Consider the following 19,351-nt stretch of genomic DNA (forward strand, 5'->3'; position numbering starts at 1 on the left):
TCCCTGCCGGTCTGCTGTTCCCGGGGTGCATCTTACTGCGAAGCGAGGCGAGGCGCAGGTCAAACATGAGCTGTTTGAACCACTTGTGCTACGGAGGCCCCTCCAGTTCAAACAACTCCCTGCCGGTCTGCTGTTCCCAGGCTGCTGCGGGGTGCATCTTACTGCGAAGGTCGGCGGCACCCCGGGAACAGCAGACCGGCAGGGAGCTGTTTGAACTGGAGGGGCCTCCGTAGTGCACGCGGTTCAAACAGCTGATGTTTGACTTGCGCCATACTGATTGGGCTGAGTTGGGAGGAGGAGTAGGGGGACGGCACGCGAGAGGGAGAGAAGCTACATTCGCTACATAAGACGGACAGACATTTTTCACCCACTTTTGGGGGAAAAAAAGTGCGTCTTATGGACCGCAAAATATGGTATATTACTTTGCCTGTTCCTAAAGAATAATTTCAGAACATAATTACGGTCAATAGAAAGGCAAAGGATATTAGTAAAGGTTTCCTATGAATTATCTCAGTGTCCATAGTAATTTCTAATATGTTTGATAGATCCATTGAAAGTAACTGAGTTCCTGCCATTTCCAGTCCTTCAGTTTGTGTCTGCTGTTGCAGGTAAAAGGCCTTGGTAATTAATGGTAAAGCAGTTTCTGGAATTTTGAAGACTTGTTTCATGTAATTTCGAAATAACTCCTTAGGGGAGAGCATAGCAACAATAGGAAAATTCAGGACCCTTAGGTTATGGGCCCTGAGAGCGTTTTCAACATTCTCTAGTCTTCTGTTAGTAATATTGTCCGATATTATCAACTTTTGCTGAACATTTTCAACCAAAGATACTTTTTTATCCAACTCTTCCACCCTTTTTCCATAATTGGAAATGAGGTTATTATTCACAATAGCTTGGTTCCTAGTTTCTATTGTTACTGCAGACAAATTATTAATGGACATTTCAATTGACTTTAAGATTGCCCATATCCCCTCTTTCTTTTTATAAAACGCCTGCAAAATCATATCTTTATATAGGAAGTGAGAGAGCTTGGCTATGATAATCCTCGGTCTTGTGCATCCTGCCATTTTAGGCCCAATCTGGTGCACTCATTCAAAAATCATTTTGCCCTGTTAAGTTCTCTAGGCCCAGTTCTGGCAATAACCAATCTTCCAAAAGTTTAGAAACATCAAGGTCTGGATCTATTTCAGCAATCCCCACAAAGCGGAGATTAGACCTACATACATGATTTTTCAAGATCCATAATGAGACCGCATCTTGAATACTGTGTGCAATTCTGGTCACCCAGTCTCAAAAAGGATATAGCTGCACTGGAGAATGAGCAGAGAAGGGTGACCAAAATGATAAGGGGCATGGAACGCTGCTCCATGAGGAAAAGCTAAAGGAGTTAGGGCTGTTCAGTTTGGAGAAGAGATGACTGAGGGGGATATGATAGAAGTCTACAAAATCATGAAAGGACTTGAACAAGTTAATGTAAATCAGTTATTTACTCTCATAGATAATAGAAGGACCAGGGGGCACTCCATGAAGTTAGCAAGTAGCTCATTTAAAACAAATTGAAGAAAATTCTTTTTCACTCCGCGCACAGTTAAGTTCTGGAATTCATTGCAGAGAATATGGTTATAGCAGTTGCTGTAACTGGCTTTAAAAAAGGTTTGGATAAGTTCCTAGAGGAAAAATCCATAAACTGCTATTATGGTTATTAATAAGCAATAGTAGCTTGTGATTTATCTAATGTTTAGGTATTTGCCAGGTACTTGTGACTTGGATTGGCCACTGTTGGAAACAGGATACTGGGCTTGATGGACCTTGGTCTGACCCAGTATGGCATATCTTATGTTCTTACAAGCCGTTAAGCCTGTTAAAACGGGCTACATTAACATTTTGTTTGGTTCATTTCCTTCCTCCTCATTCTCCCTCCCACCTCCCCCCCACTCTCTCCTCTCTCCCCTCAGTCACTCCTCTCTCTCCCCCTCCCTCAGTCACTCCTCTCTCCCCCCTCCCTCCTCCCCTCAGTCATTCCTCCCTCCCCCCTCCCCTCAGTCACTCCTCTCTCCCCCTCCCTCCTCCCCTCAGTCACTCCTCTCTCCCCCCTCCCTCCTCCCCTCAGTCACTCCTCTCTCCCCCCTCCCTCCTCCCCTCAGTCACTCCTCTCTCCCACTCCCTCCTCCCCTCAGTCACTCCTCTCTCCCCCCCTCCCTCCTCCCCTCAGTCACTCCTCTCTCCCCCCTCCCTCCTCCCCTGAGTCACTCCTCTCTCCCCCCTCCCTCCTCCCCTCAGTCATTCCTCCCTCCCCTCAGTCACTCCTCCCTCCCCCCTCCCTCCTCCCCTCAGTCATTCCTCTCTCCTCCCCTCAGTAGATCTCCGGGGTGTTCCTTCCGTCCCTCCCTCCCTTGCGCGCATGCCGCCGCCGCCGCAGCTCTTCGGGCCGCCGCCGCTCTTCGGCTGCCGTTCCTGCTCTTCGGGCCGCCGCCGCTCCTGCCGCTCCTGGTCTTCGGGCTGCCGCCGCCGCTCCAGCTCTTCGGGCCGGTGCCACCGCCGCTCCTGCAGCGCCATTTTTAAGAGGCACAGTGTGACCGACGTGCTCGCATGCGCGGTAGAGCTGCTCTCTACTGCGCATTTGCGGCACGTCGGTCAAGCTTCGTTTATCTAGTTAGATGTTCTTACATACAACTTCTCACCGGCGGGTAAAAATATCATACATGTGCCACTCGATGCAAAAGACTGCGAGGCTGCCCTCTTGCTGCTGATCTGCTGCCTTCATCTTAAATTTGTTCAGTTCCTAGTAAAGTTTTAGGTTGGTTGGTTTATTTATTTATTTATTTATTTATTTATTTATTTATTTAAATTCTTTTAATATACCGATGCTCAAGACAGGTCTTATCGTACCGGTTTACAATAAACTAGGGGGAACCAGTTAACAAAGAAAGCAAGAAGTTACATTATAACAGGGAAGTGGAACTGGGCTGTTAGAAGGTTGCTGTGGATGTAGGATTGTGTACGATTAGGGTCCTTTAAATGTATTAGTGTGTTCATTATATATCTGGTAGTGACCAAACTCTTGATAAAATGTGGGGAATTTCTGAGTTTAAGTTCAAAGGCTGATTTTTTTTTTTTGTGTGACCTAACTTGATAGCAGCTCAGCTTGAAAGTACAATGTACAAATCTCATCTTTGTTTACCTTTCCTCACTCCAAATCACATCAAATCTTCACTGTTGTGGACTGTGCTGTTCGTACCTCTGACTGTGCGTGTAAAACTGCTCCCCAAAACTTACACTACCAAAACCTCACCTCGAGCTGTCTGAGCACTTCACAGCTTGCGATGTTAAAATATCATGGGTGCAATAAATTTAGCATGCGTTGTGGTAAAATATCTATGGTGCGGTAAAATAACATGCGTTGTGGTATCTCGAAAATTACCCTTACCATGCCACATTTTTATCATGGGCGCTATTCATGTGAAACTTATAGCAAAAAAATGAATCTAGGTCTAAAAGAAGCAGTCCTATAGACTGAGTTATGAACCAAGCATAGAATTTTAAATATTACTTTTTGTTCTATTGGGAGCCAATGCAAAGCTTTTAACAAAGGTACCCTCCTCATACCAACCTAGCTGCAGAGTTTTGCAAGTCTTGAATGACTTGTAAAAGTTTTTAGGCAAGCTAAGAGAATTGCAATAATCTCTTGCTGATAAAAAGGCCTGCACTAATGTACACAAATCATCTGTAATAAAATGTATTTGGCGTGCCTTGATAATTTCTACTTGTAAAAATCTGATCATAGAACAGAATGTATATGCATTTTAACAGACAAATATTCATCAAAATTAAGACAAAATGTTTAACAGAATACTTAAAAATCACTGTCTGCCCTTTCAGATCTAGCAAAATAGTATTTGGACAAGCAGTCCTGGAATATCCTATTATCCGTTTTTGCCAGATTTAAAATTAAATTATTACTGCACATTCAGTTATAAATATTTTTTAAACATGCTTGGACCTTCTCTAGCCCTTCATAAAGCCCTTATAGCTTTATTCAGTAAGGTATCGACTGGTCTTCAGTTCCATGTGCTCCTGTTTCGTTGCCCTTCTGTTCTGCTGCTGTGCTGCTATTGACATGTGGGTGATCATGTATTCTATTTCCATTTCTTGCAGGGAACAGATGTAGATGTAGGTAGATACTTTATTGGTCAGTAATTTTGGGGATGTTATTTGCTTCTCCCTTTAGAAGGAGAAGTGATCTTCCTGCCATTAGCCATTTTGGTTTTAGTTTTGGTTGTCTGATCAGTAGGTTTTTGCAATTTGCTAGGTCTTGTTGGAGAGATGGTAAATATTTGAGCCAAAACTTGGACACTCTAGGGCCAGGGCTCTTCTAATTTGGGGCACTTTTTAAACTGGTTTCCAGCTCTTCTGTTGTCACTTTAGGCCATTCTGTAGTTCCAATGTTTGCCTTTTCCATATTCTCTTGTATGCTGGGTAGCCCTTCTGTTTCTCTGTTATACTATTTGAGGTCTTCATATAAACTTCTCCAGAACTCTCCTGTTTCAACTTTAACTGCAGGCTGGTGCTAGCTTTCTTGCTACCCTGTGCAAACAATACTATGCTGCCCGCCCTCTGCAAGCAAAAACCACTGAGGTAAACAAGGTAAGCTTTGAAGGGATAAAAGCCCAGATAGCAGCAAAAAGAAGACAGTAAGCAAAGACAGAGGACAGAAGTTAATAGAAAAATAAGATAAATGCAAAAAGAAATAGAGAAGAGGAAAGACTAAAGAGGTTAGGACTTTTCAGCTTGGAGAAGAGACGGCTGAGGGGGGATATGATAGAGGTGTTTAAAATCAGGAGAGGTCTAGAACGGGTAGATGTGAATCGGTTATTTACTCTTTCGGATAATAGAAAGACTAGGGGGCCCTCCATGAAGTTAGCATGTGGCACATTTAAAACTAATCGGAGAAAGTTTTTTTTTACTCAACGCACAATTAAACTCTGGAATTTGTGGCCAGAGGATGTGGTTGGTGCAGTTAGTATAGCTGTGTTTAAAAAAGGATTGGATAAGTTCTTGGAGGTTCCATTACCTGCTATTAAGTTCACTTAGAGAATAGCCACTGCCATTAGCAATGGTAACATGGGATAGACTTAGTTTTTGGGTACTTGCCAGGTTCTTATGGCCTGGATTGGCCACTGTTGGAAACAGGATGCTGGGCTTGATGGACCCTTGGTCTGACCCCGTATGGCATTTTCTTATGTTCTTATGAATCCATATGCTGAGAGTCCTTGAGTAATTTATTTAAAAAAGGATGTAGGAGAGAATTGAGAGTGGAGAGGAGGATAATTGCTACTCTAACGGGAGGGGTGGGGGGAGGAAATAGAGATGAAGAAATGAGTAGAATGCTTATGTCTTTGGAATTTGTAAATCTAGAAATGTGTACTGGGACCTTATGGTAATTGTATGGTAAATATATAGTTCTTCCTTTTGTAACTTATTGTGTCAAAAAATTCAATAAATGTGTTTATGAAAAAAAAAATTAGCTATAGTACATGAGCATTGAAGAGTGGCTAACATAATGCCCATTTTTAAAAAGGGTTCCAGTGGTTATCCAGAAACTACACACCGGTGAGCTTGATGCTGTGCTGAGCACAAAGGTAGAATCTATTCTGAAGAATAAAGTTACTGGCCATCTGGATAGACATAGATTAATGGGGCAGAGCCAACATGGATTTAGCAATGAGAAGTCTTGAATTTGCAAATCTGTTACATTTTTTTGAAGGGATAAGTGTGAGTTGGTTGATATAGTATATCTGGATTTTCAAAAGTCAGAGAGGCTTATCAGGAAATTAATGAATCATGAATAGGAAGTAATGTCCTACTGTGAATTGATAATTGGTGAAAAGATAGGAAACAGAGAGTAAGACTGAATGGTCATTTCTGTCAATGGAGAAAGGTGAATAGTGGAGTGCTCCAGGGATCTGAACTGGGACTGGTGCTTTTTAATATATTTATAAATGATCTTTAAAAGGGAACAATTGTTGTGCTCTGGGGTGGACCCTTGGCCTGGGCAAGGGTGGAATGGCTCCTGAAAGGAAACAGGAGGTAACTGGCCCCAGGGGGTGGAGCACTGAAGGAGACAAAGGCTAGGTAGAGCTTCACCACTGGAAGCCCAAGGTCTCCCTGGGAGGAGCCCGTAGGGACCCGGGCCGCTTGGACTTAGTTGGGCCTCACAGGGTCTCCTGGGAGAATGATAATCCGGCGTGCCCACAGCCACAGAAGGAGTGCGGTCAGGTTTGAGCTGGAGCAAGGAGAACCAGAACAGGGTTGGTGACGACAAGGCGAGGAACAGAGCCAGAATCTGGAAGCATGGTCAGGCAGGCGAGAGGTCAATGTCCTTAGATCAGTCCGAGAAGTGGTCACCAAAGCAAGGGTCAGATACCGGAGGTCAGATGTAGTCAGAGGCAAGCAGAGGTCTTTGAGGCAGGCGGCAGACAGACGAGTCAGGAACTAGCGAGGGTCGTAGACAGGCAGGCAGGCAGATCAAGAACAAGCCACGGTCAGTACCAGAAGTCAGTCCAAGGGTACTACCTGGGAAGGCAGACGAACACAGGAACAGACAGGACTCAGGAACGAGGATGCAGGAACAATTCAGGAATGGAGCTGGAACAGAAGGATCCTGGAACGAGACTAGGAACAAGCAGGAACAAACGCGAAGACAATCTAGCAGAGTACTAACCCGATTGCCAAGGCAAGGAAGTGCAGTTAGAAACTTCCTTATATCGTAGCTGAATCAGGGCGTGCCATGGAACCCAGTCCCGCCCTCGGCCCTACAAGTCTCGGGGCAGGCCACGTACGCGTATGGGCGTGGCTAGCATAAAGGAAGATGCCGAACCCGTAGCGTGAAGCCTGGCGTGCAGAGGAAGGCCCGGCGACTGCCGCTGCAGACCGCCGGGGCCTGGCTGGACTAGCCACCACCACGAGGGAGGTCGTCCCGGGGCCCGCTGAGGAACTATGCAGGTGAGCGGTCCCGTGCGTGGGACGGCCACGGGCGGGGCGTGTAACAGCAATGAGTAAGGTGATCAAATTTGTAGATGATAGAACAAGTGTTCAAGGTTGTTAAATCACAAGTTGATTGTGAGTAATTGCAAGAAGACCTTGCAAGGTCGGTGGATTGGGTGTCTAAATGGCAGGCGAAATTTAATGTGGTCAAGTGCAAAGTGATGCATATAGGGAAGAAAAATCCAAACTGTATGTACATATATATTAGGAGTTACCACTAAGGAAAAGGATTTTGGAGTAAATGTGGGCAATAAATTAAAATCCTTAGCTCAGTGTGCAGCAATGGTTAAAACAGCAAAGAGGTATTCTTTGAAGAAAAAAAAGCAGGTTCGCAATCCTCATATGTGGGACTTTGATTTCAAAGCTTTTAGAACCCTTGAGCATGCTCTACTGAGCATGTGCAGCACTAGCCTAATTCCTGCCTCCCATTCCGAACTCCTTAGTCTCTTTCTTTTTTTTTTTTTGCCACAGAGCCTATAAGTCACAGTCCTTACTATCACAGCTACTGCAGTGAAAGTTTCTGGAGCTGCAGGGTCCCATGGGCTTCTGTTCCTCCTTTTAGATAGGTTTGTTTATTTTGATATATTTCTTGGTGCACTGGCCTAGAGCCCAGCACAACCTAGATGAGATTTTTTATTCTTTTTTCTCAGACTTTGTATCCTCTTTTTTGCTTTTGTCTGTGCCTCCCTGGATAGTCAGGCTAGGTGCGACCCTGGTTTAGGGATTTTCCTGAGCACAGACCGGAGTGTCTTGGCAGCCTGCTCCCGCCATTATCAGATTAATGCTCCAGGCAGGAAAGCTTAGTCTGACATAGGGGCTACGAAGGCATCAAAAGATCCAGTATCGATTCCCTCTTGGCCCATGTTCTGGGTTCAAGACTGGGTCAATGTTTGATGAATGAGTGTTCCCTTGGGGAGGAGAGCTCATCCCTCCTATTACCCTGGGAACCACAGTAATCTCTATGGGCCTAAGTTAATTTATCAATTCTGGTGACATGGCTTCCCCTCTTGACTGCCAGCATGTTCCACATAAATTTAAAGAACTTTAATTCACGCATCCCTACTCCCTTAGCAACCTAAATTAACTAGGAACTCAACAATATCAAGATGCAGACAGCAGTCCAACAGCAGGATGAGGGCCTTCCAGTCTTTTGCACTGGTTCCACATGTATGATTATCTACCAGTTGGTGATAGGTTGTATGTGTATGTCCAGTGCAAAGAGCTCCTGGCTTTCAGATAACAAGCCCGATCCCTGAAGGCTAGAGTGGAAGACCTGGAGGAACAGAGGCAGACAGAGAAGTATATAGAGGAGACCTTCATGGACATAATAGCCAAGTCCCAACTTCAGTCTGGCAGCCCCTGTGCTGCCTTGGTGGAGAAAGGTCACCTGGAAGGAGAACATCACCTTGGTGGAGCAGGACGTGATCCTATAGCTATGACCTCTTCAGGTGATGAATTATTCATTCGCACAGAGGATGAGTCTCCAAGGGCTTGTGCCCAGGAGGGAAGGGTTAGTTAGTTGTCATAGTTGGTGATTCAGTTATTAGGAATGTAGATAGCTGAGTGGCTGGTGGACGTGAGGCTCAATTGGTAACTTGCCTGCTTGGAGCAAAAGTGGTAGACCTCATACATTACCTAGATATGATTTTAGACAGTGCTGGTGATGAGGCGGCTGTTGTGGTACATGTGGGCACATGTGGTACATGTGGGAGGGAGATTCTAGAAGTCAAATTTAGGTTCTTAGGTAGAAAGTTGAAATCTAGAACCTCTACAGTAGCATAAGAACATAAGATGTTTCCATACTGGATCAGATTGAGGGTCCATCAAGCCCAGCTTCCTGTTTCCAGCAAAGGCCTATCTGGCATACACATACCTGGCAAGTACCCAAACATTAAATAGATCCCATGCTATTATTGCAATGGCTATTCCCTAAGTCAACTTGACAAATAGCAATTTATGGACTTCTACTCCAAGAACTTGTCCAAACCTTTTTTAAACCCAACTAAGCTAACTGCCTTATCCACATCCTCTGGCAACAAATTTCAAAGCTTAATTGTGCATTGAGTGAAAACGAATTACCTCCGATTTGTTTTAAATGTGCTACTTGCTAACTTCATGGAGTACCCCCTAGTCCTTCTATTATTTGAAAGAGATAACATCAATACACATTTACCTGTTCTGTTCCACTCATGATTTTATAGACCTCCACCATATCTCCCTCAGCCATTTCTTCTTCAAGCTGAATAACCCTAACCTCCTCATAGAAGAGCCATTCCATCTTCTTTATCATTTTGGATGCTCTTCTCTGTACCTCTTCATTGCTTCTATATCTTTTTTGAGATGTGGCAACCAGAATTGGACACAGTATTCAAAGTGCATTTTATCCACCATTCCCTTCCTAATAATTCCTAAATTTCTGTTTACTTTTTTGTCTGCCACAGCACATTTTCTGAAATGCTCTCTGTTCCATGCGCAGAACTCCTGAGGCAGGCAGAGCTCTGGAGTCTCAATGCATGGATGAAATGATAATGCAAAGAAGAGGACTTTAGTTTTGTTAGGAATTGAGAAACAGTTTGGAGAAAGGGGAGCATATTCCGAAAGAATGGGCTTCACCTTAACCAGGGTGGAACTAGGCTGCTAGCATTAACCTTTGAAAAGGAGATAGAGCAGCTTTTAAACTAGAACATGAGGGAAAGCCGACAGTCGCTCAGCAGCGCATGGTTTTAAGAGAGGTATCTTTGAGGGATACTAAAGAAGCTAAGGAATTACAGCATCCCAGTAGATTCCAATAAAAGCAAAATAAGTCCATGTGCCTATAAGTAAAGAACAGCTTCAGTTAAAAGATTCAAAATTATCCCTGTTAACTACTAGGAAAGTTGTTTATACTGTAATGGGAAATGTCCCATTTCCTAGAGCAGATAGAGGTAAGGATTTAGAGGAGGTAAGGATAAGAATTGAGAAGGCTTGGGAGGGAAAAATGACAAGTTTCTAGGAGCTGAGAAAGGCAGCAGAGAATGAAGTCCTGAGACTCTGGATCCAGGTGATAACCTAATTAAAGAGGTGGAGCCACAGAAAGAATCAGATGAGAGCTGAACAGTGCTCCTCCAGCTACAAAGTAACAAGCTGTATTTTACAACTGCTATTCTAACTAACACAGTCATTTTCCAAGGTGCGATAGCCCATTATTGCGTGTGTTAGGGCGTTATCGCACGCGATAATGGCTTATTACGATGATAAGATTAAAATTAGGAGAAGGGGTGGAGTTAGGAGTGGGAGGGGTTTAGGGAAATAGGGTGGTGGCACTGCTGCCGACGATAATGTTTTGGACATTATAGCCGGCAGCAGTGGAAATAGTGGGGCAATAGTGTGCAGCACGGCCGCACCGTGGCAGGTAAAACCACACTGACATAATGCGGCCGGCTGCACTCTGGCTCCCCCTGCCCCTTTTTTCACCCCCCGCCCCCTTTACCGCGGCAGCTCATCATTCTGCAGGGAATGATGAATCTAGCCCTAAGAGAGAAAAAGAGGACTGTTGGGGGAGGTGTAGAAACAGACTGTAGAAAGCAAGGGACAGAACAGTGAAATTGACAGCTTAGTTGTCCGACAATTGAGTGATGGCAGTCTTCCTCCTGCTTCCCCCCATAAGTAAGCAGTTGTGCTGGGGGAAGGAAAGCCAGGCTGCATTGGACTGAACATAAAGCATTGTGTAGCCAGCCTAAACTGGGAAGGAAAACTCCTTGTTGGGACTGTGCAAGTAAGTAACTGTGCTGAGGGAAGGGAAAGCCAGGCTGCTGTGGACTGAGTTTAAAGTCTAGTACAAGCAGCTTAAGCTAAAAGGTAAGGGGACACACCACTGTGTCTGATCTGTGCTATCCAAACAGAATCCTGGCTGCGTGCAATCGATGTGCTTAGGAGACCGCAGAAAGCAGTCACCTAGGAGAGAAATTAACATTGAAGGTTCCCAAGGGTACTAAGACAGAGGATCTTACAATACAAATAAAAAAATGTATCCTGAAATGTCTGTATGCTAATGCCGATGTTTAAAAAGTAATATGGGAAAGTTTGAATGTATAGCACTGAATTAAGAGGTAGACTTTATAACTGGCATCTCAGAGACCTGGTGGAAGGTGGATAACCAATGGGTCAGTGCTATAGTAGGGTACAAATTATATCACAGTGATAGAGTGGATCAGTTTGGGGGATGATGATTTGTTAGGGATGGCATAGAATCCAGCAGGATAAAAATCCTGCAGGAGACTAAATATACTGGGGTAGATTTTATAAATTTGCGCACACGCGTACTTTTGTTCGTGCATCAGGCGCGAACAAGAGTACGCGGGATTTCAATAAATACTTGCGTAGCCGCGATACTCGCGTAGCCGCGTGTATGCATTAAAATCCGGGGTCGGCGTGCGCAAGGCTGCCCAAAATTGGCAGCCTGCACGCGCCGAGCTGCGCAGCCTCTGAGGCCGCTCCGAAATCGTAACGTACGCGCGTAACCCTCTGAAAATCTACCCCACTGTGAAAATTCCATGTGTAATGGGGAAGAGTGTAGCATTGGGGATATACTACTGTCCACCTGGCCAAAATGAACAGACGGACATTGAAATGTTAACAGAAAATATGGAAGCTAATATATTTGGCAGCATAGTAATAATGGGAGATTTCAGTTACCCCAGTCTTGACTGGTCAAATGTCACATCAGGACATGCTAAGGAGGTAAAGTTTCTAGATGAAATAAATGACTGCTTCATTTATTTCACTGGGATTAGAAAAGGTGGAATGGCATAAACAAAAATTGAACAAAAGAGTACTAAGAGATAGGAGGAGAGGCCATCCTTACCTTGGCTCTTTCTTAGAAACATAGAATGGAAAACTTGAGGGATCTAGCGAAGCTCGAGGAATGGCCTAAGTTCTTGCAGCTACGATTTAATGCTAAAAAATGCAGAGTAATGCATGTTGGATGCAAAAACCCAAGGGGAAGATACAGCATTGGAGGTGAAATTCTTCTATGCACAAAGGAAGAGCGGGATCTGGGGGTATTTATTTTTATTTTATTTATTTAAAATCTTTTCTATACCGTCGCTAAGTTATATACCATCGCAACGGTTTACATGTAGGCACATATTTAATGTAAGTAAAAGTGTACTATAGTACATTCTAACAGGTGCCGTCAAAGGTTCGGTTACAATATATCATTAGACAAAATAATTTTTAGAGAAGTGGGTCATGACCGAGTGTACTGAAAGTACTTTTACGGGTAAATTTATTATACATAGTGTTATCAATATGCTAGTTGTGATGTGGGGATCATAGACTACTCTACTGTATTGTCATAAGTACTGTGTGTCGGTGATTATCTGCTTATTCCTGAATAATTTCTATTCTCCCGTCTCCTTGTAAAATGCCTGTTTAAAAAGCCATGTTTTTAAACTTTTCTTAAATGCCTTGAGATCACTTTGTAATCTGATCTCTGGAGGCATTGTATTCCAAATTGTGGGTCCTGCTAATGATAAGGCCCTTTCCCTCACTTGGGTTAGTCTTGCTGTTTTAACTGAAGGGATGGTTAGGAGTGCTTTATTTGCTGATCGAAGATTTCTGTGTGGGACATGTACCCGTAATGCTGTGTTTAGCCAGTCTGATTTCTCATCATGAATTAGTTTATGGATGGTACATAGGGTTTTGTATTTAATTCTGTGTTCAATCGGTAACCAATGTAGTTCCACTAGGGTTTCGGTTATGTGGTCCCTCCTCCTTTTTCCGGTTAGTATTCTAGCTGCTGTGTTCTGAAGTATTTGAAGTGGTCTTAACGTAGTAATTGGTAGTCCTAGCAGCAGGGCATTACAGTAATCCGTGCTGGAGAAAATTAGTGCCTGTAGAATTGTTCGGAAATCATTTTGAGTTAGTAGTGGTTTTAGTTTTCTGAGTACCATGAGTTTTGCGTATCCTTCCTTTACTTTTAGTGATATGTGCTGTTTTAGATTGATTTCAGGGTCCATTATTATTCCAAGGTTACGTACTTTTCCAGCTAGTTCAATTTTCTGGTTGTCTTTGAGGATTATTGAGGTTTGGCTGGTTTCAGTATTTTTCCTTTCTAGGTGTAGAAATTCTGTTTTATCAATATTAATAACAAGTTCCATTTGTGTCAGTAGTTGTTTTATAATGCTTAGGTACATGTTAGCTAGATTTAATGTTTTCTCTATTGTGTCATCTATAGGTAGAATTAGTTGGATATCGTCAGCATAAATGTAATGTATAATTCCTAGTCCTGCCAGTAAGTGGCATAATGGCAGCATGTATATGTTAAAAAGGGTCGCAGACAGGGCTGATCCCTGCGGAACCCCTGTTTTGAGGTTGATTTTTTCTGATAATGTGTTATTGATCTGAACTTGGAAAAACCTGTTTTTTAGATATGAGCTGAACCAGTTTAATGTTTTGCCTTGTAGTCCGATTTCTTCTAGTCTATTTAGTAGTATTTTGTGGTTAACTGTGTCGAAGGCTGCCGATAGGTCGTGCATTATTAGAATATAGTGTTTACGGCTATCAAAACCTCTTAGAATGTTATCTGTTAGAGAGAGGAGCAATGTCTCCGTGCTGTAGTGTTTTCGAAATCCGTGTTGTGATGGATACAGTATGTTATTGTCATCTAGGTGTTCAGCTAGCTGTTTCTGTACTGTTTTCTCAATTAGTTTAGCTAATAAGGGAAGATTCGATACTGGCCTATAGTTGTTCAGGATAAGGGGATCACTGTTTTTTTCTTAATGATTGGTTTTATCATTGCTCCTTTCAGTATATCTGGCATTGTTCCTTCTTCAAGGGATAGGTTTATGATTTTAGTCAGTGTATGGGTGACTGTGTTAGCTGATTTCTTAAGTTCAATAGTAGGTATTGCGTCAATTTTGTGTGGGGCGGGGTTTACATTTTTTAGCATTTGTTCCACTTCCATTTCAGATATCTCAGTGAATGATGTCCATTGGTTGACATCTCTTTTTTGCATTTTGATTTCTTGGTTGGCAGCATTTGGAAGTTTGTCTCTTAATTTAGTAATTTTGTCACTGAAAAATTTGGCAATCTCATTACATTTTGCTTCTGGTAGGTTTTGTGGTGATTCTTGCTTGTCACTGGTTAGGTTCGAAACTATTGAGAATAGTGTTCTTGGATTGTTTTTATCTATTGATCTTAAGATGGATGAAGCTACAGTAAAAGCCAGAAAGATGCTTGGTTGCATAGGTAGAGGAATAGTTAGCAGAAAAAGAGAGGTAATATTGCCCCTGTATAGGTCTCTGGTGAGACTTCACTTGGAATTCTGTGTACGGTTCTGGAGACCGCACCTTCAAAACAATATAAACCAGAGGGTGGCTACTAAATGGTCAGTGGTCTTTATTCTACAGCATATGGGGATAAACTTAAAGTTCTAAACGTGTATACCCTAAAGGAAAGGTGAGATAGGGGAGATATGATACAGACATTAAGATATCTCAAAGGTTTCAACAGAGGTGAGCCTTTTTCAATGGAAAGGAAGCTCTAGAACGAGGGGTCATGATATGAGGTTGAACGGGGTAGACTCGAGAGTAATCTTAGGAAATATTTATTTACAGAGAGGGTTATAAATGCATGGAACAGCCTCCCAGTGGAAGTGGTGGAGACAAAATCAGTATCTGAATTTAGGAAAGCATGGGATAATTTTTAGGGATCTGTAAGGAAGTGATGAGAATAAATAATTCTAAAATTGATTGGTTCCGATGGCAGACTGGATGGGTCATATGATGTTTTTTTGCTGTCATGTTTCTATGTTTCTAATACTTCTGATAATTTATTCCATAATATAGGTGCCATGATAGAATACATTCTTTCACAAGATTGACACAATTTCATGAGTCTCTGATTAGGAAGGTCAAGCAGGCATTTATCAGCTGAGTGAAAGGATCTACTGTAGATGGTCAATATATTTTCAAAAGTGAGCTAATTAAAAGGGGAGCGTCATTTTTAGGACCTTAAAGACTAGTATCAGTATTTTTAAATGGACTCTCCATGCAATTGGTAGCCAATGTAGTTCATAGAGGGGCATATTTTTAAAGGGGTACGCGCGTAAGATACGCGCGTACCCCCCAAAAACCTGCCCCAAGTTCCCCCTGCGCGCACCGAGCCTATGTTGAATAGGCTTTGTGGCACGAAAGTCCCGGGGCTTTCCTAGGGGGCGTATTGGGGGCATGTCATCCAGGGGTGGGGCCGCGGGCATGGTTCCGGCCTGGGGCATTTCCGGGGCATGGCCTAGGCCTCCGAAACTGCTCCCGGGCCAGGGAATTGCGCAGCCGGTGCACGCGAGTTATGCCTGCCTTGGGGGAGGTGGGTTAGGTAGGGGAAGGGAGGGGAAGATGCGGGGGGGGGGGGGGTGGAAGGAAAGTTCCCTCCGAGGCCGCTCCGATTTTGGAGCGGCCTCTGAGGGAACGGAGGCAGGCTGCGCAGCTCGGTGCGTGCAGGCTGCCGATTTTGCACATCCTTGTGCGCGCCGACCCCGGATTTTAAAAGATACGCGCGGCTACACGTGTATTTATTAAAATCCGGTGTACTCTTGTTTGTGCTGGTCGCGCAAACAAAAGTATGCGCGGGCGTAGTTTTTTAAAATCTGCCCCACAGTATTACAATAATCCAGACCTACCAAGACAGGCCTGGACTAGTCAGGTTCTAAAATCTGCAGCTTCAAGGCTTTAGACTTTTCTTAAAATACATAATTTAAAAAAGGATTTTTGAACTACAATTTTAATATGAGGTTTGAGTGTCAATTCAGTGTCCAGAATTGCTCCTACATTTTTTGCTTTGTCATCAGTTGGTATACAAACACCATCCACTGAAACTGACAAAGGAAAATCAGGAGAGGCAGCAATGACTTAATCTAGTGATCTCTGGTTTGGAAACATTCAGCGATAATTTGTTACAAAATCGCCATCTTTTGATTGTTGCAGTGCCGAGTAAAATTAGACCCAAAGTCGTATCTGAATTAACAGGGAAAATAGAACTGAATATCATCTGCGTAAAGAGAATAGTGAGGTTCAAGGCCTGAAAGCGATTTGGAGATGGGGCAAAAACAAATATCAAACAAAGTGGCTGAAAGCGATGAACCCTGTGGTACTCCAGTAGCTAAAGGATTCTACAATGAAACTTCAGTGCCACAAAAAAATCTGTTGAGATTGGTTGGAAAGATATGACTAGAACCAGTTAAGAACTGTACCAGCGATGGCTGTTTCTTTTAATCTAAATGTAAGAATATCATGATCAGTAGTGTCAAAAGCTGATGATTAGTCTTTGCATAAGTCAAAACTCCGATGTAAAGTATCAAGGTTACATCTCAGCAAGGTGAAGCCTTGAACAGTTCATTTAGTTTGCCTCCCACTCTACTCCCAAATTTTGAAGCTCTAAGCAACCATCTCATTTGCCTAATGATTAAGCTTACCCCAAGGAAATGAAATTAATAAATGCAGATTGATTTAAAACCCATTTACAGATAAGGAGTTATTTGAAATACACAAATAAGAGCTAATGCGGCCATTTGTACTAGATGGATACACCCTAGTATACTAACAGAGCTCAAGAGTGTGCTAACTACACCCTTCCCCATCTCTATTTGATTGGAGAAGAGCAGCTGTGGTCCTTCTACTGAAAAGTGGGATCAAGGAGGAGTCGAGCAATTACAGATCCATTACTCTAACTTCAGTAGAGAGCTTAACTATGAAAACTCTTCTAAAGAAAATAAAAATGCATCCTGAAAGAAGTAGAATATGACAGCAGACAACATGGTTTCAAAGAAGAAAGACCCTACTAGACAAACTGATTTTTACTCTCATTTTTATTTTTTGACTCTCATTTTAACATGAATTCTTTATATTAGTTGATGCCCACTGTTCTTGGTGTCTTTCAGGAGGCCGGGGTCGGTGCGTGAAACATGTGGAAAACTGGTATACCCCCACAGAGTTTGAAGCCATGGCTGGAAGGGCTAGCAGCAAGGACTGGAAAAGAAGCATTCGCTATGCAGGGCGGCCTTTACAGTGCCTCATTCAGGTGAGATTACAAAGTCTATACTATGGAAGAAGAAAGATTCCTTGCTTACTGCTGCCAAACTGGACATTCCTCAGTACTGATATTTTGATCATTTGTATTTTCTTAAGAACTTAATTTACAACCTTTGGAGTTCAAATCATGTATGCTACCACTGAACTGAAGCAGCAGAAAACCACATTTTACCAGATTGATTTGTGGGGAAGAGCTAGCATCACTCTGATACACCAAAAATGAATATAGCATAGGTAACAGAAGTATGACTTCTGGGGAGGAGACAGCATCAACTAGAAATACCCAAAGCATGAATCTAGCATGAGTGTCTCGTTTAAATTAGCTATATTGAGGTCATGTGATGTGGTGAGCCGACGTGTGCTCAAGAGCTCCGGGTGCCATCTCCCTTGTAATCTTTCTAAATAATATCCATCTGTGACTCGAATCGTGTTGACTTTTTTGGGTGATCATTATATGTCTGACGACAAGTATATGAAGAAGAGGGAAGAAGGAACGAGACAAGCCTAAACTGAAACCAGAAAAGATGGCTGTCAAGCAGGAGTGGGTGATTGAGTCTGTACCAGGAAGTGAAACTATCGCTGAAATCTCAGCAGCAGTAGTGGCTGCACTACACACTAAGTTAGACACTATTTCAGAACAAATTACTGATTTAAAATCATCGGCCACAGACATTGGCACCTGCCTGGATACTGTGGAAGGGCAAATTTCAGTAATAGAAGATGACTCATTGTCAGTAACAAATAAATTGCTTGCATTTGAAAGGAAAGCAGAGCAACAGGAGAATAAAATTGAAGACCCAGAAAATAAGTCTAGAAGAAACAACATCAGGCTAGTCGGAATAATAGAATCAGTAGAAGACCAAACATTGGCGGCATTTCTAGAAAAATGGCTACCTGAAATATTGAATCTGCCAGATTTGGTGGGAGAGCTTAAGATCGAATGAGTGCACCAGCTGGGAAACAAGCACAAAGGGGAGAATCGACTGAGAATTACCATTGCTAAGATTCTTAATTTCTTACATAAACAACAACTTTTGCAAGCATACTGCAAGCTGCATTCCATTTCATACCAAGACAAACCAGTGCATACATTTCAGGATTACTCAGCAAAAGTTGCTCTTCGGCAGAAAGAATTCAAACCGATTTGTGCTGAGCTGTTCAAAAATCAAATTAAGACCTAGATTCATCATTTTGCTATAAATTTTGCTTGAATAGCGCCCGCGATTAAAAAAAAAAAAAAAAAAAGGGGCATGGTTAGGGTGATTTTCGAGATACCACAACACGTGCTATTTTACTGCATCGCATAGGTATTTTACCACAATGCACAGTAAGTTTATCTAACCCATGATATTTTCACCTTGCAAGCTGAGAAGTGCCCAGACAGGCATTTCCACATTTTCGGCTGCTCCTGGCTAGAGAGAGAGAGAGAGAGAGACTCTTTATAAGTCTCTTATATTAGTCAACTATTTAGATCACTGTAGGAGGGTCAACTGCACTCTTTACCTAACTAGGTCGAGAGTACATTTTACAAATCTCATCTTTGTATACCTTTCCTCACTCCAAATCACATCAAATCTTCATTGATGTATGCTGTGCTGTTCGTACCTCTGATTGTGCATGTAAAACTACCCCCCAAACCCTAGACCACCACCAAAACCTCACCTCGAGTTACTAGTTGAACCTCCTACAGTGGTAGAAATAGTTGACTAATATGTGTGCCTCCCCAGAGGCTCTCTTTCTCTCGCTCTCTATCTCTCTCTCTGGCATAATGCCAGGAAAAAAGGTGTAGTTATTTCTGACATTAAAACATGTGATAACTCCACCCAAACTCCTCCCTTTTGACTATATTTTTAAAATTTGCATATGCATCTCGCGATGCGTTTTTTATCGTGGGCGTTATGATGTTATCATAGGCGTTAGGGCCCTAATGCCTGCGATAATGCCCTAACTCGATTTGATGAATGACCTGTTTGTTTGTGCATCAATATCCAGCTCGCCTTAAAATTTGGCATGCAGGTTCTTCTCACTCTTTTGACAATGTGAATGCAGCAAAAGATTTTCTTGCTAAGCTATTGTGATTTTGTTTTAAGGCGATTCCTTTTTCAATCTTCAAACTTTTTCTCTGAGTGGCAGAGTAGTTTTACCTGTTGACTTTATTACCTAAGTGTGAATCAATAAAGTTGTTGTTTTTTCATTTGGGTCCCGGATGTCTTTCCTTGAGGGGACTCGATGAAGAGTAA

General features: G+C 42.7%; 1 protein-coding gene across 1 annotated transcript in view; it reads left to right on the forward strand.

Moving 5' to 3' along the window:
* Nucleotides 1-19,351, forward strand: part of DEAF1 (DEAF1 transcription factor) — a 366,149-nt gene that overhangs the window by 74,639 nt on the left and 272,159 nt on the right. Inside the window, 1 exon segment of the mRNA XM_029582224.1 lies at nucleotides 16,961-17,100. Within this exon segment, the coding sequence (XP_029438084.1) occupies nucleotides 16,961-17,100 (140 nt within the window).

The sequence above is a fragment of the Rhinatrema bivittatum genome, chromosome 17 (genome assembly GCF_901001135.1).
Source record: "Rhinatrema bivittatum chromosome 17, aRhiBiv1.1, whole genome shotgun sequence".
NCBI classification, from domain to species: Eukaryota; Metazoa; Chordata; class Amphibia; order Gymnophiona; family Rhinatrematidae; genus Rhinatrema; species Rhinatrema bivittatum.